We start from the raw sequence: 23269 nt of genomic DNA, 5'->3' as shown, positions 1-23269 counted from the left end.
GATTTGAGCTAAAAATAATGGGAACATCACAAGCCAAAAACAACATGAAAAAGACAAGAAAGACAAAAGTTAGTCACCTCCAAACACGAAGAAACGATGACGGAGTCGAAGAAGATCAACAATGGGCATCGGAGATGAAGAACAAATGAGGAAGAAGAAGCTCCAAGAGCAACAATAGTGAATGGTGCTCTCGGTTTCAAATGGGCAGAGAGGAGGAGTGATCCGGCCTATAAACCGGACCTTTAGAACCGGTTTAGAAATAAAACCGGTGCTAAAGGGTCACCCTTTAGCACCGGTTTGTAACACAAACCAGTGCTAAAGGCTTTGCCTCGGCCCGTGGCGCTGGCCGGTGCTAAAGGGGACCCTTTAGCACCGGTTGGTAACACGAACCGGTTCTAAAGGGTCTCTGCCCCGACAGCACCTGTCAGTAGCCGTTGGGCAGGACCCTTTAGCACCGGTTCGTGTTACGAACTGGTGTTAAATGGGTCTTTAACCCCGGGCCGCAAAAAGACCGAGGTTTTTGGCCATTTTAGGCATCGACCAATGCCTCATTCTGTAGTAGTGTGCATGCTCAAGCTATACTTAATAAAGTACCATCCAATACAAATAACATAATTCTATTGCAACTTATCACTGCAATTTGTTCAGCCCAAAAAAGTTTTAGTAGGTGGTCTAACTGTTACTCACATGTACTTAAAGAGAGGGGCACATAACAGAAATAACTCAAATGCTCAGGTTAAACTTCATAAGTCCAATGAGACTGGCCTCTTCAAACATGTTTTTGGTCAATGATAGCGTTGAGACATGCTATCAGAATTCGAATCTAATTAACCCAGATCGTTGCCTACCGTTTTTCCCCCCATGCAAGACTCCATTTATGACATTAATCTTTTGTAAACAATTGTTATTGTAACCTGCAGAGATTGCTACCTACCAGATTATTTTTGTAACTTTGTTTAAGTATTCTTGCTTCCACTATGCATTGATATGTTAATGTGTATTTTTTATCGTCAGTTCCATTATCCTTCAGTTACCAAGGATGGCATAGACACTGCAGGATACTAATCATGTAAAAAAACGGATGTAATATATATCTATGTACCCCATATATAACTAAATAAAATATACATTTTTAAATTTTATGTATCTCTACTATAATTCTTATTTCAACGTATATATTCAACATGTTTTACTCGCATTTAAAAACTTCTGTGTGCCCACTGACGCGCGCGAGGGCGCGCGCCTTGCACTAGTATTTAGCATTTTAGTGACTAAAATTTAGTCAGGGGTGAACCAAACACGGCCTAAACAAGGACAATGCCATGATAAAAGGACACATTTTCCAGCTCGAACCATCTACAGCATACATGTATTTTTTTTGTAGCGCCAAAGTGAAGGAACCCCCCCCCCCCCAAAAAAAAAAAAGAAACAAAAACTCTTTTGAAATACATGGTGAGTTTTTAAAAGCCTCCCTCAAGCATTTCATCTGGGCAAACGCTACCTGCTCCTATATGTACATCAGGCAGTTAGTACTGCAGAATAGGGCTCGATTCGATCCAACGTTTCACTTCCTTTTCTCAAGCGAGGGTCAGCGACCGAGGTTTCGAGAAAACGTTGAGCTTTCTTGAAATATACCGGGCTGACTTTGATATCGGCTGCTTGCAAACTGAATCATTGTGAGGCTTCTCTGAAGCATGATCAGCAGATACCTGGCTTGAACATGAACTGCTGAACTGGTCGCATTGCCTAAAGTTCCTCAGAATCTGAAGCAACTTGACTGAGCAATCTCTTGACACCTTGGTTCCACTCACTGATAAGTCTACAAGGGCTGGGATGACGCCTTCCTTCATGGCAAGTGAACAAACTGCAGAACTTTGGGAACATACTGCTAGAAGGATGACCACTGCATGTTCACGTTCGCTGTGGTTTCCAGTGTCCAGATGATCTGAAATGGAGCTGAGGCAATTGCCTGTTCTGATTATAAACCCTGCCGTCTCTTTCACTTCACTCAAGTTCCGTAAAATCTTCAAACAGCATTCTGTCATCTTGCCTTCACAAAGGAGCGGAGATAGCCTCAAGACTATTCCAGAGGAAACAAGGTAAGATTTCATATCATTATCAGATGAAATCTTGCAGATGATCTGCAGAGCTAGGTCCAGGCACTTGGTTTCTCCACTGTCCAGAGCTCCAAACACTAAAGGAGAAAAAACAGAGGCCATGAGACTAGATTTTCGACAACTTGGTTCCTGAAGCAGTTCATGTACAATCTGAAGAGCTTCCTGTTTGAACTCCGAATCAAGTAGTGGTGCAAAAAGAAGTACCACATCTTCACAAACTGAAGGAATTCGAGCCCTAGATCAAAAGGAAAGCACAGGTTTTATGAGTATCCATTGGACTGAAAACATAAGAACTAACCACAGTCTTATAGTTAGCATCCATTTCTTTATCTTCAACAACAAAAATACGAGAATATCATGAAAGAAGTTTTAGGTAAAGAGAAGGAAACCCATATACATGTTCATAATTGGAGCAGATAAGCCAATTTATGACTTCCTATTGTTGATAACAAAATGGGAAAAAATAAGTGCCAGAACCCAAATAAGAAGTGCCACGAAGAATATGGACATCGGTATTCATACCTGCCACTAGAAAGGAAAGCAAGAAAAAACTGAATCCCAGCCCTTCGAGCTTGCAGTGTGTGAATTCCACTGTCATTCTTAAGGAATTCATGGAATGCTTCAAAAAACCCATTGCAGACCATAGAATGCCAAATTTGATTTTCACCTCTCAGAAGAGTCTTCAAATCTCTGACAGCTTTTTTTTGAAGTTCAAAGGGAAGCTCGGACAGCTCATGGAAGAAAACCAAGAACATTGCCTTGTCAAAGTTGCAGAAGGACAAATACAACTGGTAATTGGCATTAGAATAAAACTGACCAAAACTAGTCTTTGACTGTTCTGTTTCCCTCATGGGGGATGATATATAACTAGCACCTGATAGTCCAAAAGATGAACTGTTATAATCAACTGTGTAATCTCTATTCTTTTCTATAATTAGAGGTGCCGAGACATTGTGCAAACTTGATAGAGAATAACAATTCTGAAATTGCTCAGGCAAATAAGTAGATTCAAGCTCATGATCTTTGCACCAGTTATGAATAACAGCCTTCATGCATGTATTTGGCGTTACCGTGCAGTTTTTTAACTTCGTATGTGTCCTAGGACAAGTATCATATCCCTCACTGAACCATCTCTCGATATTTTCTCTTTCATATGTTTGTCCAGATGTTATTATCACAGGATCTTGCATCAGCTTCAAAGACAATGGGCAGCAGAACTCTAGAGGTGGTGTGGCTGCTCCAGACAAACTATTCTGATCATCATATCTCATATTGGTTGACTCTACAGCTGAATTGCATCTTTCCGTAATATTGATGCCATTAACAATTGAGTCTAAACTCAAAACTTCAGTTGCAACATTCAGATTTTGATTGTTTCCATTAGTCCCTAGCTTGGTATTCTTCCCGTATTTCCTAACTAGATATAGGAGGTACTTAAGGATTCCTTCCTTTTTTTGATCAGTGCCATTGATCTTGGCAAGTAATTTCTTGAGTGCTCTTCTTTCAATTAGGACAGCTTTAGGTGAAGTAATGTTCAATTTCGAAGCTGCTAAAAGGAAAGTCTGAAGCTCCAATTCTTGGGTTACATCAGAATGCCGAAGCATCTCCAGAATGACTTTTCCAGCATCCTCTTCTGCTGGATCAACAATGAATTTCAGATCTCGAAGTTCGTTATGGACATCAGCCACCTGTGATAAATAGTCAAATGAATGTAAATATGCTGTCTGCTAGCTATAATATGAATTCATCAAATGTGTTAGCAAGAAAAATAGAATTATGATCAGGTACCATAACGTTACATGATAAGACTATAAGCAGGCCACCATCCCATTCGCAAGCAGTAACCTCCCCTAGCACTCACTAGCCCACCACTTCCCCTCAACTCTTGCTACGCGGCACTGTCACCACTCTCCGCGTCTGCACCACCGATTTTCCTTTCACCCCCTCCTTTCCTCCCACTGGCCGCTCAGATCTGCCGCAATTTTCAGATCTCCTTTGTCAGCCACATGTGTCGTGGTTCGCTCACATTCCCATTCAACGACCGGGGTGAGTGACTATGTTCGTGGCAGCTCAGCGCCCCTGGTGGCAGGGACGTCGCAAGCGATGGATATCTAGGGGCGCTTGCGGCACGAGGTGCCTAGCAGGGATGTGTGTGCATGTACCCTACCAGTGCGCACACATGTGGCCCTCCCAGATCTGTTTTTTTTTTAACTTAGCTAGGAGGGCATGCATTATGTAGTGACTCAAATCAAATGTACTAAACTGTCTGCACACTTTTTTTTGAGATCAACTTTGGGGAGGATCGAAACAGTCCCCACCTGCATTCCAGATCCTGCAGATGCCCATCCAAAGTGCAACATGCCAAGCTGAACCTGGTGATGGCAAGTCGAAGGCGGATATTCCACGCTGCGAGTCAAAGGGGTATCATGGTGCCGACCATGCCACCGGGGCCGGGTGCCGTGAAGCCACCGGTGTAGTATGCTGACCTTCGGGGGCCAGGGCACCGTTGGGTGCACGATAGTGCTCACTGGCCATCCACAAGCCTAGCCGCGCGAGCACACGACTTTTGCTAGGCGCAATTGCTCGTGAGCCAGCTTGGGCCGAGTCTGGCCGCCAAGCGAGGCAGGGAGGTCAAAGCCATTGTGAAGCCAGCACATCCACCACCTAGGGCGCTAGACATGGCCGACACGGCTAGGAGTCGGGGCAGCAGGGTGCCGCGGCTTGCCCTCCTCATCGATGCGACGACCACCGACTTGAGCAGCAGCGTCCCCGGTGCCGGGTGTCCCGTTAGGGAAGACGATTGTCAGAGGGTGGTGATGGTAAGATATGACATCGACCATGGTTGCCCATTGCTCACCTTTGACAATGGTGATGCCCATATATGCCACTTCCCTCACTAGAGACATTTCTATGCCCCGAACACCTTGTTGGTGCATCTATGATAGGGGCTAGGGCGTCTTCAGTTGTCGTTTTCTTCTTAAAGATGTTACTTTGGGAGGATTCCTAGGGTTGCCAGTTGTGTGAGGATCGATGTCTTCCAATGATGGTTGACTTGTACAAGATTGTTTGGTGTTTTTCTATGTTGTAGTGTCCATAATGCTCAACGGGGCTCTATGTCTTACATACTCACATTGCCTTTTGGAAGGTGTTGGGGCTTATTGTGGCAACCTTTCTTGGCTTGGCAGTTGCCCCTTGTCCAATGGTTGAATTCTCTTTCAGTTTTACAATATTTGGCCCAGCGCCCAAGCCATGGTTCTATTTTCATCCAATATGTGGGGAAGTTAGTTCTTTTGCAGCCAACATCACTTAACAAGATGGATTGCTGCAGGATGACCATATGAGTTGCTTGTTGGAGATTTAGTTTCGTTTTCTTTGTTGTTTTTTGGTACATTAGACTTGTGTTATGTCCTCTATAGTTAGTATTAGAGTTATACATAGATAAATATTAGATATGTATAGCTAACTCATAGTATACGTGTTGTACACGACTTGTACTCCAAGCCGTTCAGGCTATATAACGAAAGGCCACCCCCCATTGGGCGTGCGGTGTATTTGCCCTACCATACCTTTCTACATGGTATCTACATCCGAGGCAGATTAGGGTTCCTGTCTTCCGCTGCCCTCTCCTCCCACGGTGCCGCCGACCTAGCCCGGCGCGCCCTCACCGCCCGTTCAGGCTGCACCCCGCGCCCGTTCGCCACCGCACCATCCATCGCCATGGGCACTGATTCATCCAGCGCGTCCTCCACCTCCAGTCTGACCGGCTCCTCTTCCATGCCGGCCCTAGGGGATGCTTCTGCCCCCGTGATCTTCTCCTATGCCACCATCAACATGAAATATCACGTCCCGATCGCCCTCGACCTCAAGCTGCTGAACTTCACCAAGTAGTCCGCCTTCTTCACTACCATGTGCGGCAAGTTTGGCCTGCTAGGTTACATCGACGGCTCCACCCCACCCTAGCGCACTGACCGTAATTGGTCACAACCTGACGCCTGTGTCGGGAGCTGGATGTATGGCTGCGTCGACGATGGCGTCCTTGACCTCGCCATGGAGCCAAATCAGACGGCACGCGACCTCTACGTCGCCATCACGGCTCTATTCCAAGTGAACCAGGCCACCCGCGTACTTGTCCTGGGACAGGAGTTCCATGCCATGGTGCAGGGAGATCTCACCATAGACACTTACGCCTAGAAGATGAAGCAGACGGTCGACGCCCTCCGCGACGTTGGCCAAGCCGTCTCCGAGCCTCAGCTTGTGTTGAATTTGCTTCGTGGTCTCAACCCACGATTCACAAATTCTACAGCCATCATCACCAACTCGGTGGTTCTTCCGTACTTCACCTCGGCGCACAATACCCTCTGGCTCAAGGAAATTCGCCTTGCCTCCGACGCCATGGTCTCCTCCGACACTACCCTTACTGCGGTCGACTCCTCCGTCCCTCTGCCCAGCTCCTGCTCGTCTCCTTCCTGTCGCTCCACCCCTGCCAACCCCAACCGTGGTGGCGGTAATGGTGGTAGTGGCAAGGGTAAGTGCAAGGGCAAAGGGAAGGGAAACGGCGGTGGTGGCCCCTTCCAGCAGCAATCGACCCCATCTCAGACTTCGTCAGGTGTTGTCCAGGCATCCCTCCAGCCGGTCTTTGGTTCTGCATGAACCCATGGGCTGGCATGCCCCCGCAGCAGTCACAGTGGCAACCGCCACAGTGGCATCCCCCCCCTTGCCCCTCTACCGCAGGCACACACGGCGTTCGCTCCTCCCTCCATGACTGGCGGATGTGATCATGGTGCCCTCATCGCTTCACTAAACCAGATGGCACTTCAAGGCGGCGCTGGACCAAGTCTCTGGGTCCTCGACACTGGCGCGACCTATCACATGTGCGCCAATGATGGTATACTTCTTTCCTGTCTCCCTCATTTGTCGTCCTTCATCACAGTTGGCAATGGGGCATCTATCCCAGTCTCTAGTCATGGCACTTCTATTATTCCTATAGCTGATCAACTTTTCAAACTCAATAATGTTCTTGTTGCTCCACATCTTGTTCACAACTCCTTTTAGTTCATCAATTTACTCGTGACAGTAACTGTTCTATTGAGTTTGACGCCTATGGTTTTTGTGTCAAGGATCTCCAGACCGGGAACGTGATTCTACGCTGCAATAATGGAGGGGACCTCTACACCCTTTCATCATCCATTCACCCACAGCCACCTGTCATGTTGCTGTTCCGTCATCCTTGTGGCACTCCTGTCTTGGTCATCCTACACTTGCTTCCCTAGCTCGTCTCAATAAAATTTCAGCTATTTCATGTAATAACTTAGATCGTGTTGTTTGCCACGCCTGTCAACTTGGTAAACATGCTCGTTTGCCATTCACTAGTTCTTCATCACATTCGCCAGTTCCCTTTGCACTTATTCACTGTGCTTGTGGATGATTATAGTCATTATTGCTGGTCATTTCCTCTTTGGCATAAATCAGACGTGCATACTCAGCTTGTCAATTTTGTTTCCTATGCTCACACCCAGTTCAACTTGCCCATCAAGTGTTTTAGGTGGATAATGGCAGAGTCCATTAATAACACCACCTCTATGTTTCTTAGTACTCGCGGTATCCTACTTCGCACCTCGTGCCCTTACACGTCAGCCCAAAACAGCAAAGCTGAACGGATGTAACGCACCCTCAACAATATTGCTCGCACTCTTCTGCTGCACGCTGCTATGCCACCGCAATACTGGGCCGAGGCCTTGGCCACTGTTGTTTATCTGCTAAACAGGCATCCATCTTCCTCCACCCTTAGTGGTATTCCTCATCATCTACTCTATCACAAGATGCCAGATTTTTCCTCTCTTCGAGTTTTTGGTTGTCTTTGCTACCCCAACCTTAGTGCCATGAAACCTCACAAGCTTGCCCCTCGCTCCTCTACATGTGTCTTCCTCGGCTATCCCTCCTCCCAGAAGGGTTACCGATGCCTCGATCTTTCCACTTGCAAATTGATCGTTTCCTGATATGTAGTTTTTGAGGAGTCTTACTTTCCATTTGCGGCTGCCAAACCACCTACGGAGTCTCTTGATTTTCTGTTGCAGGATCGACTATCGGCGCCTCTACCAGCACCCATGGTCACCGCCAGCCAGTCTTCTCTACGTGTCGTGCATGATGACAGTCTAGAGCAGGATCCGGCCATTCTTTGGCTCGGTCCAGTGCTCTCGGCCCTCGGTACTTCCACGACTGCTGCTGCCTAGGCGGTGTTTGGTGCACCGTCTCCTTCCAGGCAGCCCTGTGCTGCCGTCGGGCCTCTACCGCGCCCAGCTGGAGGAACAGCTAGAGTTCTCGGCGCTCGCCCGCCGATCACGCGGTATTACAGCCGGCGCCGTCCTGGTCCATCGCCCTCCAGTGCTCCGGCTGTAGCACTAGAGCCGACCAGCTCTTCTCCTGCTGCGGTTTCTGCACCAGCTCCACCGCCGGATGATGCCATCTTGCGCCCAATCACTCGCCAGCAGAGTGGGACTCTTCCTTCGCCGATTCAGCACTTGGGTTTCTCGGCCACGACAGCTTCGCCACTTCCTGCAAATTATCGCAGTGCTCTTGCTGATCCGAACTTGTGTGCTGCGATGGTGGATGAATACCAAGGGCGGAGCTGCGTTGCTCATAGGGGGTGCAAATGCACCCCCCAAAAATTCAAAAACAATAGATTTGGTTAAAATTTCACTATATATGCACCCCCTACAAACCATCTTTATGCACTCACAAGGCAAGTGCACCCCCCTATAATTTACTCTAGCTTCACCACTGATGAATACAAAGCTCTAATTGACAATGGCACTTGGCGTCTTGTTCCTCAACCACCCGGTGCCAACATCGTCTCAGGCAAGTGGATTTTCAAGCATAAGTATCACTCAGACGGGTCTCTTATTCACCACAAAGCCCGTTGGGTTGTCCGTGGTTTTTTCTCAGAGGTAAGGCATTGACTACGACGAAACTTTCAGTCTGGTTGTTAAACCTGCCATGATTCGGGTTGCTCTAAGTATTGCAACTTCTCGTTCTTGGCCTATTCATCAACAGGATGTTAAGAATGTGTTTCTTCATGGTCATCTCGATGAGATTGTTTACTATCAGCAGCCCCCTGGTTTTGTTGATCCTACTGCCCCAGATCATGTTTGTCTCCTTCTGAAATCTCTATATGGCCTCAAGCAAGCACCTCGAGCCTGGCACTAGCGTTTTGCATCCTTCATCCGGTCTCTGGGATTTGTCACTTCAGTGTCTGATTCGTCGCTGTTTGTGTACAAAGATGCCTCCAACACTGCTTACTTGTTACTATATGTTGATGACATCGTCCTGACTGCCTCATCGCCAGCCCTTCTTTGTAATATCATGGAGCGACTTCATTCTGAGCTTGCTATGATGGATTTAGGAGAACTTCATCATTTTCTTGGGATTTCTGTCACTAGATCTGCCAGCGGTGTCTTTCTGCCTCAAAGACAGTACGCAACCGATCTTCTACAGTGTGCTGACATATCTGAATGTCACCCTACAGCTACTCCTGTTGATGCCCGTATGAAGCTTTCTGCTGCCGATGGATCTCCTGTTGCTGATCCGACACAATATCGCAGCCTCGCTTGTGCTCTCTAGTACTTGACAGTTGACACTAACTCGTCCTAACATTGCATATGTTGTTCAACAACTATGTCTGTTTATGCATTATCTCCGGGAACCTCATCTTGCATTACTTTAGAGGATTCTTCGTTATGTCATGGGCACACAGTCTACTGGTCTTTCTCTCAATGCTGGACCGATTGATAGTCTCACTGCCTACAACTCGGATGCTGACTGGGCTGGTTGTCCAGACTCTCGACGCTTGACTTTTGGATATTGTGTCTATCTTGGTGATAACTTGGTGTCTTGGTGTTCTAAACGGTAGACCACTGTCTCTTGCTCTAACGCTGAGGCGGAATACAGGGCTGTAGCACACGCTGTTGCAGAGACATGTTGGCTTCGTCAGGTACTCCAGGAGCTACATGGTGGAATACAAGGTTGTAGCACACACTGTTGCAGAGACATGTTGGCTTCGTCAGGTACTCCAAGAGCTACACACTCCGCTCCCTTTGGCGAAGATTGTTTACTGTGACAATGTCAGCGTAGTATACATGACCAGGATCCTATTCATCATCAGCGCACGAAACATATTGAGATTGACATTTACTTTGTCCGTGACAAGGTTGCTCTAGGTCAGGTCCGAGTGCTCCATGTCCCCTCGTCGCACCAGTTTGCGGACATCATGACCAAAGGCTTACTTGTATAGTTGTTTACTGATTTTAGGACTAGTCTTTGCGTCCGAGATTCTCCTGCTATGACTAAGGGCGGGTATTAGAGTTATACATAGATATATATTATATATGTATAGCTAACTCATAGTATTGTGTTGTACGCGACTTGTGCCCCAAGCCAACCAGGCTTGTACTCCAAGCCGTTCAGGCTATATAATGAAAGGCCAACCCCCCATTGGGCGTGCGGTGTATTTACCCTACCATACCTTTCTACAGTTAGTTTGGTCTGATGCATCTTTAGTTGAGATTGTGTAAAGCTGAAAAATATGATAAATTATTAAAATACAGGTTTTCTATGTTTACAAAATACAATTATGATCAGGTGACAACTTTTATCGAACATCTTCGTATACATTCAGTGCCATGCTACGAGGTTCACCTATATGCAATTAGATTAAGGATGCTTGATTGCTTTTCTAATAAATGGCTACTCACAGAGAATGTGCTTTCACTTAAATAAAAGTTGACACCGTAAACCTTTTCACAAAGAATTGCAAAAGATTTGTTCACCTAGAATTGTTGTTTCAGCTCATGTAATATAATTTGGTACACAAAACTAACCTCATTAGCTAACAATTGTTCAACCATGTTCTGTATTAGGAACAAGCTCCGCCTCAACGAGTTCCTTATCCTTTCACACCGCATTGCAGTCGCTTCACTAGTAATAGCCTGAAATATAAGCATATTAAAAAATTAGAAAAGCCTTTTAACAGTCACTCAAAAGGTGCCTAAATTTGTACTAATGAGATACAACAGAATGCAACTCATAACAGATCTATTATATCAAGGAAATGGAATATCATACCAAGTAAAGACTGCTACATTCAATGCAATTCTGGATTATGAGTTTCCCTTTGCCAACTATGTTGTATAGGTTGCATAGTTCCTCTACACCTGCTTTGCATCCTGGTTGAGCAGCTTCTATTGATGGAAGAATAGAGGAAACCTTATCCAGCATCAAAGTCAACTCATTGCACATTTTGCTGTGAACCTAACAGAGTAGGAAAGTAATAAAGTATTAATATAATCAATGTGACAATATATAGAGAACAAATCAAGAATCATATTTTGCACAAGAAGCCAACAAAAATTAAGACATTACTAAGTTCTCTTTGTTTCGAAATACAAAGTCCAAGTTCAACATGTGCCCAAAACAATAAAGCACCAAACTGGACCCAAAGTTAATGGAATTGATGCATAAAATACAAATAGTAATTACTAAATGTCATGCTACAAATATTTAACATTACAAAGCATGGCTGGATATTGCAATTAGAAAGACTTCAACTTTTGAATGGGACTTGATTTAAAAATGAAACTTCCAAGAAAGTGAACTTGTAATAGGAGTAGCAAAAAGATCGTACCATAAATTTACCAGCAAATGACTAAATAGTATTAGCTATATCTTCAATAAAACATTTCAATTTTGAACTCTCTTCCAAAATATTAAACAAAGTTCACTCTACTATTCCTAGTTTTTCTAAAACATATCTTTTATTAAGAGTGACATGCACCCTAAGTGGGTATATGAACTCTCAAAGGTCAATGTGAGTCCCACTCAATGATTCAATATGGAATTAACTTAGAATGAACCACATGAAAAAAGTTGAAAGACCCAGATGATCAATTTGAGAGTTCATGCACCTAGATAAAAATGTGGGAAAAGTTTAAGAACCCATGGTCCATTTCACTCTTTTATTAATGTAATATTGAGAGTCTTTTATCTTTGTTATTTTCCTGTAGTGAGTAATTTTACAGCATAGTTGGTTTCAGGAGATGCCATGAAGCCTGGAAAGCATGAATCGGTCCAGGGTTGTCATCTGCTGATTTTCTTCCTGGATGGGCCAGTCCTGGTTCTAATGATAACCTAAAAATACAATGCAGGACGATGCACAGTTCGATAGCAGCTTTTGGATTTACTCAACATTTACAGACCGGATGAGCTCGAATGGAGCCGTTAGCCCCTTCCCCTCCCCCGTCCCCCGCACCGCCCCATCGCAAGACCCCAGATGCGGCGCCGCCGAGCCGCCCCAAGCTACCCTTCCAGCCTCACACGGCGGCTTCAGCTCACATCCATAGTGGTGGGCTTGATTGAGCTCGTTGTGGATGACGACACCCCCACGATGCGTCAGCTTCGCCTTCAATTCCTATACCTACAGTCCACCTCCCAACCATCTGCCATTAATCCCCCTCCCACCTCCCCCGCTCAAGCCCTGCTTTAGATGCACTCCGGCACCAGGCCCTGTCCGCGGGTCCGAGGAAGACACATCTGCTGCCACTCGCACTAATAGCGGTGCGCCTTTCCGAGACTCCGGTGACAAGACGGTGATTCATGTGATGCTGAGCAAGGGGCGTGGTATAGCGTGCTCTTGAAACACTGGTGGCTCCACCGCGAATTGAAGCCTCCGGAAGATTCAACATGCCAACCATCCCACGCGCCTGCAGCTCATCCTCCCCTCTCCAAGCTCCTAAAGGGGAAGTGCCTGCACTGCCTCACTGGCAGCCACCAAGCGGCAATCTACAGAGACCCAATCAGGTGCCTGCGCACCGTTGCCTTGTCCATAAAGCCTATGCGTGCAGGGCAGCAAGCCCACCACACTGAGCAGCGACTAAAGCACCTCCGCCATCACAACAGTGCCCTCCTGTTAGCGCTTAAGCTCCGAAGATTGTACTGATGGTGGATGGGTGGTCTAGGCTTGAATGCACGATGACGAATTGGTGGCGTCGTGCTCGGCGCCTAGGGTTTAGGCCGTGGAACAGGGAGGATGGCGATAGAGAGAGGGTAACAGGGTTGGGTGCCCAAGGGAGATAGAAGATCTCAATCCCAAGCTAATCCTTCTCATTAACAAAGTCCAATACTTATACAAGCAATCCTAAGAAACACATGGTAAATAATAATAACTAAATAGATAAATAAATCTTAGCATTTAGGACTTGATAACCAACTAGACTTTTAGGCTGGCCAAGCCAGGCGTGTCCACGCACTTGTGCATGGGTCTGATCAGCCACGACTCCTGTGCTCTTACTTCTTGCCGACCATAACATCCCTCCCCGCCTCGACAAACAGCTCATCCTCATGCTGAAAGTCAGGGAAGAAGAGCTTGAAGTCTTCCACTGGCTCCCATGTCGCTTCAGACTGATCCAGACCAGCCCACAGGACAAGGACAACCCAAGTGCCGCGACGCAGTTGGGCCTGGAGAGCACGTGTAGGCTGGAGCAACAGTCAGCCATGCCGAAGGGGTGGAAGAGTCGGCAGCAACATCGGCGGAGTACAATGGAAAGGCTTCAGAACACCCACATGAAAAACATCATGGATGCGGGCACCCTTAGGAAGACGAAGCCAATATGCCACCTCGCCGATGCGCTCGATCACCTGGAAGGGACCCGCGTACCGAGGACTGAGCTTGCAGCGCGGCCCTAGGACGAGGGTTTGAGCTGGGCGATGAAGAATACGCAGGAGCACCCAGTCGTCAACCTAGAACTTGAGCGCACGGTGCTTGTTGTCATAGTGGCGTCAGGCATATTCCTGTGCTTGAAGAAGGCGTTCTCGAACATCCTGTAGAAACTCATCCTGGTCCCGAAGCAAATGTCCACCGTGTCTACGGTGAACGACCAAACACCACCTCAAATGGCGTAGCCTTCAAGGCCGGACGATACGACGTATTGTAGCAATACTCAGCCCACGGAAGCCAGTCAAGCCACGCACGCGGCCAATCCCTATTGAGGCAACGTAAATACATCATGATGCTCTTGTTGACAATCTCCGATTGGTCGTTCGTCTGTGGGTGAAATGTAATACTCATGCGCAGCTTGACTCCAGCCAGATTGAACAGGTCCCACCAAACATGTCCAGTGAACACCAGGTCACGATCACTTACGATTGAAGTAGGAAAACCATGGAGTCGAACGATCGCTTCGAAGAAGGCCTTAGCAACAGAAGCAGCATTGTATGGGTGGCTGAGCGCTATGAAGTGAGCGTGCTTGGAAAAACAATCGACCACCATCAAAATAACACTCTTGCTATGGATGCACCGAAAACCTTCGACGAAATCCATGTCGATGTCAGACCACACTTGAGAAGGGACTTCAAGCGGGTGCAGGAGGCCTGCTAGGTGCAACGTTTCAGTCTTGTTGCGTAGACAGGTTGCATGGGAACAGACGTAATCCTGCACTAACTGGCGATCATGATCGATGGCGAATTGTTAACGCAGCCGCTGGAGGGTTTTCTGGATGCCCCCCATGACCCATAGAGTGAGCCAGCTCCAGCACTATGGGCACCAGTGATGATGATGCTGGCATGAAGACTTGAGCGCCACAGAGAACTAACCCGTCCACAACGCGCCATGGCGCGCCGCTGAAAGCCCAAGTTTGGTTTTGGTAATTAATGACACCAAGTTACTAATGTCTTGTGTTTATGCAATTTGAGTTAGGCATAGCAACGCATGTGATGAAGGTGCAAGGTGGCATGGAAAGGTGGCCACATGATTATAAAGAGATGACGCATGAAGTAGAGAACATGGTGATAGACAAGGAGTAAAGTGATCAAGGCAAAGGTATAGTGCTTTTACCGGTCTAAGTTGAGTAGATAATTGTTTGACCGGGTTTAGGATAGATAGCCGACTATCAAGAGGGGAAATCACGGTCATCTCTCGAATCAAGTGCTACTAGGTCCATTTCTTGAGCATATGCATTAGGATCTAGTAAAGTGCTAACTTAACTCCTTTGGTGAAAATGTTAGTGAAATGCTAACACACATGTACATTGGTGGTGGACACTTGGTGGTGTTAGCACATTTACAAAGGAGGTAGATGTCGAGGATATCAGTAAGGGGTACCCTAACTAATGTGCATATCGAGAGCATCCGTACGAAAGTCGAGGCCTCCAACTCGACGCCCAGTTGTACGCACGGTCCTCGACGGCCGTAGCCACGAACACGGAAAGAGCGTCCTGCGAATCGACTAGGGCTCGAGCGCCGGCTACCGTCGAATACGGAAATAGGCTCGTACGAATCGGGAGGCCTCGAGCGCAAGGACGCCGCCCGCCGCCTGACACAGGCACGGGAACCAGGGCAGTTAATGCGCCTGCTGCGTTCTCACCTAACCCGTCAGTCACAGGAAGCGTGATAGGGAACAAGCACCCATCCTGTCGTTCTTTTTGCAGCCTTCCCCACCAAACAAGCCAGAACGTGGCAGGGCGCAGAGAGTGGGTCGGAACGTCCAGTCAAGACCCCCCTCGAGACGCCCAAAGTCAGCGCTCTGGCCAGCAAGGCGTTACACGGCACCTGACCCTCGAGTAGGCACGTTTCCTTCCTGGGGAAGGATCGGGCGACGAGTGACAGCACCTCAACCACTCCGACGTAGCTGCTACCACGACGTATAAGCGTGCAACAGATAAACCAGTCCAGGACGGCGCACAGGAGCGGGATTCAGGGGCACGCGTAATCATCATCAAAGTACCAAGACAAGACGGCTCGAGGCCATGCCGGTACGGAGGCCTCGAGTAGGTCAGCACGCCATACCTCTATCGACCCCTACTCTGTCGCCTATACATGTACCCTAGACCTCTCCTTGGAACTATAAAAAGGGAGGTCCGGGAGCGGATAAAAAAAACACGACACAAGACATACGTAGTAGTGCAACCTTACTCCATCCCAGTTCATACCACGCCTGTATTCACCACTGTACAAGCACTTAGGTGCAAGATAATACAAACACTCCCCCCCGCTGGACGCAGGGCCTTCTCTTGCCCGAACCAGGATAAATCTTAGTGTCTTTTCTTGCATCACCATCTAGAAAGGGGAGCACGCATACAAGTTTCACTCGTTGGTGTGACCCCCCGGGGGAAAACATCGACAGTTGGCGCGCCAGGTAGGGGTCCTACGTGTTTTCCGCCGATTTCCCATTCCTTTCCAGATGGCCACTCTCGTTTCGCCGATTCCGCGCTCCACGGTGATTTGGTTCGGGAGCCTCGAGTTCATGTCCACCGGTTTTGGCTATGACATGATCCTGCTCTCGGTCAAAGGACCAGGAGGAGCTCGCGTTGCGCCAGCACGATTGAGGGCTCCAAGACGTCCTCACCACCACGCCTCCCCGCCCAAGAAGAGGCGTGGACAGCGCCACCATCACCCCTCTGCCTCGTCACAACCGACAGTTCGTGCCAGGCAGGAGGTGACACAGGAGCCGACAGCCCCGCACGCCGAAACCGCGGGTATGACGGCCCAACGCCACGAGGATCGCACGACGACGATGGGAGATAGCGTGCCCTGCGCACTCTCGCCCGCCGCAACGCTACTTCCACACGGGCTATTCGCCCCAAGAAGAGCGTTGCCGTTCGGTTTGGACCACGTCGCGGCATCGCTCGCCAGGGCGATTTGTCCGAACGCCCAGACATACGTGGAGAGACCAATGGTCCTCCCACGCGACACTGGAGCACAGCAACGGACGTCCGAGCTGCCGAACTTCTCTCAGGTACGAGGCCTCCGTCGCCTAGGGCCTGGGCGATACACGATCACCTCACTCAGGCAACGGCTGCTGGAGGAGGGACGTGGATGCTTCTACGCCGCCAAGCCGGACTCCGACTCTGAGTCCGACAGCTACGACCCTACTAGGGAATGCTTCCATATCGATGGGGCAGTAGAAACTACCGACGAGACACAAGACGCCATTGCTGGCGGTCGAGCCCCTGCAACAAGAGAGGACCCCAGGACGCCTGGGAACGACGGTCAGGTCGACCCCCCTCCTCAAGAAGACAGAGCCGCGTAACTTGCGTAGCTACGAGAGCTCAAAGCGAAGCTCGACGAAGATCGCAAGCGCCTTGTTCTGCTTGAACAGATCCTCGAGTAGGATCAGCCTTACCCGCCTGGCAGAAGTGTCCGCAGACGGGCTCAAGAGGTACATCGGTAGATCGTCGGAGACGGAGAACCTGAGCAGCCCGTCAGCCGTTTCCCTCGAGCGGGCCAGAACGTCGTGGCGGCGACAATGCTGCTATGCAATATGCCCGAACCATCGAACTCCCAAGCGCGACGCATTCGAGACGAGGTGCAGACTCTACTCTAGGTAGCGGCAGTTCAGCAGGCCGAAAGCTCGGCCTCTCGAGGTCGAGGAGCGGCCACGGAGAAGCGTGACGAGCCGGCCCGGAACGAAAAGGAGGTATCGGTCCATCAGCAGCCACCCCCTCGAGGGAAGAAGACGGCACTTGTTCTCGACCACCCTGTCGACCATCAACGGCGACACGACGCATGACGCGACATCGACGAGAATCGTTGCCGTCGATATGGGGACGCAGAAGAGCGCGGTTACAGCGCTCACCGCGGCGGGCGGTACGACAGCGACGAGGACCGGATGGCCCCGGAACCGCCGGGCCCTCAGGTGTTCAGCAGAGCAATCCGCAGCACGCCGCTGCCCAGCCCGTTCCGACCCCCGACCAGCATTGCTAAATACAACGGCGAGACCAAGCCAAAGTTGTGGCTGGTAGACTTCAGACTAGCCTGTCAGCTGGGAGGCGCTCGAGGGGACGATCGAGCCATCATCCGACAGCTACCACTTTTCCTCTCCGACACCGCCCGCAGATGGCTCGAGGAGCTCCCGGCCAACCAGATCCACGATTGGGTCGATTTGGTCAGGGTATTCGAAGCTAACTTCAAAGGCACCTACATACGGCCCGGCAACTCATGGGACCTCAGCAAGTGCAAGCAGAAGTCAGGAGAAACTCTCCGAGAGTATGCTCGACGCTTCTCAAAGCAGCGCACCGAGCTACCGCACATCCCAGACCACGACGTCATCCTAGCCTTTGTCTCGGGCACCACCAGCCGAGATTTGGTGCGGGAGCTAGGCCGGAATCGCTCTCAAACCGTCGACGAGCTGATGGACGTAGTGGCGAACTACGCTGCAGGGGAGGAAGCGGTCGGAGCTTTCTTCAGCTGCGAAGGGGGCAAAGGCAAGTCGTCCGCCGATGACGATGAGGGCCCCAATCAAGGACCCAAGAAGAACAAGAAGAAGAAGAAAGCACAGCCTTTCCAAAGGGAAGCCCTCGACGACGACCTCGTCACCGCCATGGATCGTAAACGACCTCGAGGCCCCTCTGAAGGAGTCATCTTCGACAAGATGCTAAAGGAGCCCTGCCCTTACCATAAGGGAGGGGCAAACCACAAGCTCGAAGACTGCCGTATGCTGAAGAAGCACTTCGATGGCCTGGGGTTCAAAAGGGACGACCAGAAGAAAGAGAAGAACGGCGACAAGGGGGACGACAAAGACGACGAAGGTTTCCCAGCCGTCCACGACTGCTACATGATCTACGGTGGACCCTCGACGCAGCTAACCGCAAGGCAGCGCAAGAGGGAGCGCCGCGAGGTCTTTACAGCAAGGATGGCAGTGCCCCAGTACCTCAATTGGTCAAACACCCCCATCACCTTCGATCGAGACGACCACCCCGACGAGGTAGTCGCCCCTGGCGTCTACCCGCTCGTCATCGACCCCATCATCGTCCACACCAGACTCTCAAAGGTGTTGATGGACGGCGGCAGCAGCCTGAACATCATCTACCATGAGACCCTCGACCTTCTCGGCATCAACAGGGCGCAGCTCCAACCAAGCGCTGGCGGCTTCCATGGTGTCGTACTTGGAAAGAAGGCGTTGCCGGTAGGTCGAATCGTCCTGCCGGTCTGCTTTGGCACGGCGGCCAATTTCAGAAAGGAGACCCTCACCTTTGAGGTGGTGGGATTCTGAGGCACGTACCACGCCATCATCAGGCGCCCGGGTTACGCCAAGTTTATGGCTATCCCCAACTACACCTACTTGAAGCTGAAGATGCCCGGACCCAAGGGCGTCATCACCGTCAGCTCCTCCTACGAGCACGCGTACGAGTGTGACGTCGAGTGCGTCGAATACGGGGAAGCTGTTGAGAACTCCACCGAGCTTGCCTTGAAGCTCAAGGCCTTGGCCGCAGAAGCTCTAGAGCCCAAACGACACGCGGGCAGCTTCGAACCGGCAGAAGGAACGAAGAAGATCCCGCTCGACCCCGACAACTCCGACGGCAAGGTGCTGACGATCAGCGCTGACCTCGACCCCAAATAGGAAGCCGTGCTCGTCGACTTTCTCCGTGCAAACGCCGACATGTTTGCATGGAGTCCCTCGGACATGCCAGGCATACCGACGGAAGTCGCCGAGTACTCCTTGGAAATTCGAGTCGGTTCCAAGCCAGTGAAACAACAGTTGCGTCGCTTCGACGAGGAGAAATGCAAGGAGATCCACAAGCTTTTGACGGCCGGATTCATCAAGGAGGTTCATCATCCCGACTGGTTAGTGTTGACGGTCCTTAAGTACCAAATATAATCATCAAATAAATAAAGAAAATGATCTAAATGCAACCAACACCCAGACTTAGGGTTTTATCTGACAGAATTCCATGAGTTTTGGTGTTTGTTTATTTCTGCAGGGGGTTATCAGGAATTATGGAAGAAAGGCCCACACGTCGGGTTTACATAGAGATATTAACGTGCCGTGCAATTTTCAATCATCTAGAAGACTCCAGAAGCCATGGGAACAAAGCAGAAGCCGAGAGGGCTCACGGACAGGGCGCCCGCCCAAGTCCTTAGGGCGCCCGCCCACCCATTTCGGCCAATCACATTCAACTTCGCGGATTATGCTCCACCGAGCTAAAGGATCAAGAATAACCGTTCAATCAATGTCGGTTTGATCCGACGGCCCAGGTTCACTTGAGGGGACTATATAACCAGACCCACTGGCCCCTGGAGGAGGCACTCCTTGATCATTATTCATTATGCATAGACAGAGCAAAAGCTAGGGTTTAGAGATAGAGCTCTCCTCTCATCTCTAAACTAGAGTAGATCTAGATAGTAGCAAGATGGAGAGCGAGGGAGGATTGGAGGAGAGGCCGGCCTGTCGGTTCTTCCTCCGGTTGTACTTTGTCATGATCAAGCTCTAATCAAGCGTGCTCATGGGATGACTCTGGTAATCTACTTCTAATTCATTATGCAATTACTAATCATGTATGTTCTGGTTCACAACTCTTTTGAGTACTTTAATCTATAGGACGCTATAGGTGAGAGTTGTAGTATAGGTGTAAGCGAGGTGCTTAGACCTAGATTACTTGTGGATATCCCCTGTCTAGCTGGATCGTGTGGTAGGCCGCGTAGGTGACAGTTACGTTGGTCCCTTGTAGTCCACCTCTTGTTAGCAGGACGGGTTGGGTTTATCGGCCTATGGATAAGCATCCTTTGTGGTGTATTCTTATCACGTGGTTCATCCCAGACATAGACATGCCCCTTTGAAGTAGAGTTACCATAGTTATCCTCTCTATTCTGCTACCATCGCCCATATACTAGAATTGCTCTACTCTCTATTCCCATATTATCACTCATTGTTATCTTATCTTTAATATTGTTCTTATTCAATTCTACCATCTTTCCTATTTACACTTATCTATCTATCTTGGTTAAGTTAGAGCGTAGTTGGTTCTCCCGTTTCCCTGTGGATACGATAAAACCTTTAATCGGGTAAAAGCTTCAACGGTATCCGTGCGCTTGCGGATTATCTGTGTGCATATAAATACCATAGTACACTCTAGTGCCATGCTGGGGATGACAATCTAGTATTCAAGTTGTGTTAGCAAGTGTCAACAAGCATTTTTGGCGCCGTTGCCGGGGAGACGGTTGCTGAGTTGACTACGAACTAGCTTAATCATTTTCTAAAAAAAATAATATATATATATATACATATATATATATATACTTTTCCTTTTATCTTTTGCCTTATCTCTGCTATTCTTTCTTCTTATCTAATCCTTGATTTCTGGTCTATCATGAATTCAAACATGTCTATCTATGAATTTTATAGACCTACGGGCAGACATCTCGAACCACCAAAATCTTCAAAGCCTATCATAGCATCTAGTATTGAGATAGACCCCAAATACATAGAATTTGTTCAAAAACAACCTTTCTCAGGAGAAGGTGAAGAAAACCCATACACACCTAAGAGAGTTTTATCGAGTCTGTGACCTCCTTCGCATAGAAGGCATGTCCGATGAGACTCTTAAATGGAAGCTCTTTCCGTTCTCTTTAACGGAAAAAGCTAGACATTGGTACAAACTCAAAGTAGGGAGTGTTCATGGAGATTGGAAGGAGTTATATAATAGTTTTCTTTTTAAATATTTTCCAATCTCCAAAGTGGCGGAACTTTGGCGTGAGATTATTTCTTTTAGACAGTAGAATCTCTTGGCAAATCATGGGACCGCTTTATTAACCTTACTCTCACTGGCCCAAAGCTTTCTATTCCAGAAGAAGTTCTTCTAATTCACTTTTTTGAGGGCCTTAGTAGGGAAAATAAGCAAACCTTGAATACAGCCTCTAGAGGATCCTTCTATCACCTACCTGCTAGTGAAGCTAGGGATTTAATTGATTCATTGAGTGGAAAGTTTCCTAGCATTTATATACCTGAGAAAGAGAAAAAACCAATTCCTAGACAAGAAAATGAAGTTTCGATAGCCAGATCACAACCTCTTCAATCCCAAACTTTAGCTATCGATCATAAACCATCAATATCCCAAAATTCTCCAAGGGAGGAAGGAATTCCGACCTTAAATCTTTCAAATACTGATGGTTTAGACTTCTGGTTCCATAAGAGACCTTCAAGCAGGGATAATTCAAATCCTTGCAATAATGTTTCTCTTAGAGAATGTCGTGGTTCCTTTTATGAAGAAGTCGAGGATGACATATCAAGTGAAGGAGAGCTAAGCCATATAGAAAATTCTAACACCTCCCCTTTCCTGATCACAAGTTCTAAATGGCTAGAATGTGTAGAATGGATGGATAAGGAAGAAGCCTTAATGGATTCTGACTTTGGCTCAATTTCAAATGGCGAGTTCTTGACTCCCTTTGAAAATGGGATTCATCCAACTACAGAAAAGGACATAGATGAGACCAATCCAGGAGAAACTCTGAACATTCAGATTGGAGACGAAGATAACATTAATGAGCATGCAATTTATTTCATAGCCACTTTGTTTACTCCATGCTCATATGCAACATCTTCCCAATCTATTGGTCTCTCCAACATCACCACATTTGAAATCTCCAACCCCCTCTTCCTTTCTATTTATAAAAACTTTAAAAGGGTGGTTGTCGATGCATATGTCTATAATAAATATTGCAGATCTCGTTAAGTTGATCTTAATATAGGTCAGCGTTAGAAGGGAAACCACTTCGCCGACATAAATTGATGGTTTCCCAAGGACAAGCTTAGTGTTCTAAAATAAGCACTGATCAGATCATAACATGAGCTTTTAATTATTTACAACATTACCTTGTGTATTGAGCATATAAGGATAATTGTAAAAATATTCATTTGGATATTCTTGTCACTAACCTTTCTAGGATTGGAGCAAGAAGATCGGATGAACGACAAGCACAAGGTATGTCCAACCGATCATCATACAACATTGAATTAAATTCATCCAAACTTGAATTTTGCAAAATTTAAGCTTGGGGGAGTACTTTACATAAAAACATCTTTTGCCATGTTGCTATGCTGGTTGTCCCTACCTTTGAGACATGCTCAATTTGTTAAATACTAATCACACTACTTCATCTCCACTTGAGTAGATCTCTATAAATGCTGTCATGCTACCTTTGTCTATTTACTAGCAAGTGTTGGTTTGGAAGTACTCGACATACTTCCATTGGCTTTTAAATTAAGCATGGTGCTTAGGTTTAATAGCCTTCCTTAATCTGATTAGACATAGAGTCTAGTTTGGTTACTGAACTAAAAACTGCTTGAGTAGATATTGGTATATTCTGTCGGACTAACCCCAGCAGAAAAACTT

The 23269-nt window shown here is 47.9% G+C and overlaps 1 protein-coding gene across 1 annotated transcript in view; it reads right to left on the bottom strand.

The window, feature by feature from the left end:
* LOC8072939 (U-box domain-containing protein 6) overlaps window positions 1177–23269 on the bottom strand; it is a 31464-nt gene continuing 9371 nt past the window's right edge. Inside the window, exons 3-6 of the mRNA XM_021449950.1 lie at window positions 11235–11420; window positions 10991–11098; window positions 2640–3805; window positions 1177–2352 (exon numbers count right to left, since the gene is read on the bottom strand). Of these exons, the coding sequence (XP_021305625.1) occupies window positions 1578–2352; window positions 2640–3805; window positions 10991–11098; window positions 11235–11420 (2235 nt within the window). The 3' untranslated portion in view covers window positions 1177–1577. The remainder of the gene's footprint in view (window positions 2353–2639; window positions 3806–10990; window positions 11099–11234; window positions 11421–23269) is intronic.

This window comes from Sorghum bicolor, chromosome 10, assembly GCF_000003195.3.
Source record: "Sorghum bicolor cultivar BTx623 chromosome 10, Sorghum_bicolor_NCBIv3, whole genome shotgun sequence".
In the NCBI taxonomy this organism is placed as follows: domain Eukaryota; kingdom Viridiplantae; phylum Streptophyta; class Magnoliopsida; order Poales; family Poaceae; genus Sorghum; species Sorghum bicolor.
This window is presented reverse-complemented; position numbering and strand designations above follow the sequence as displayed.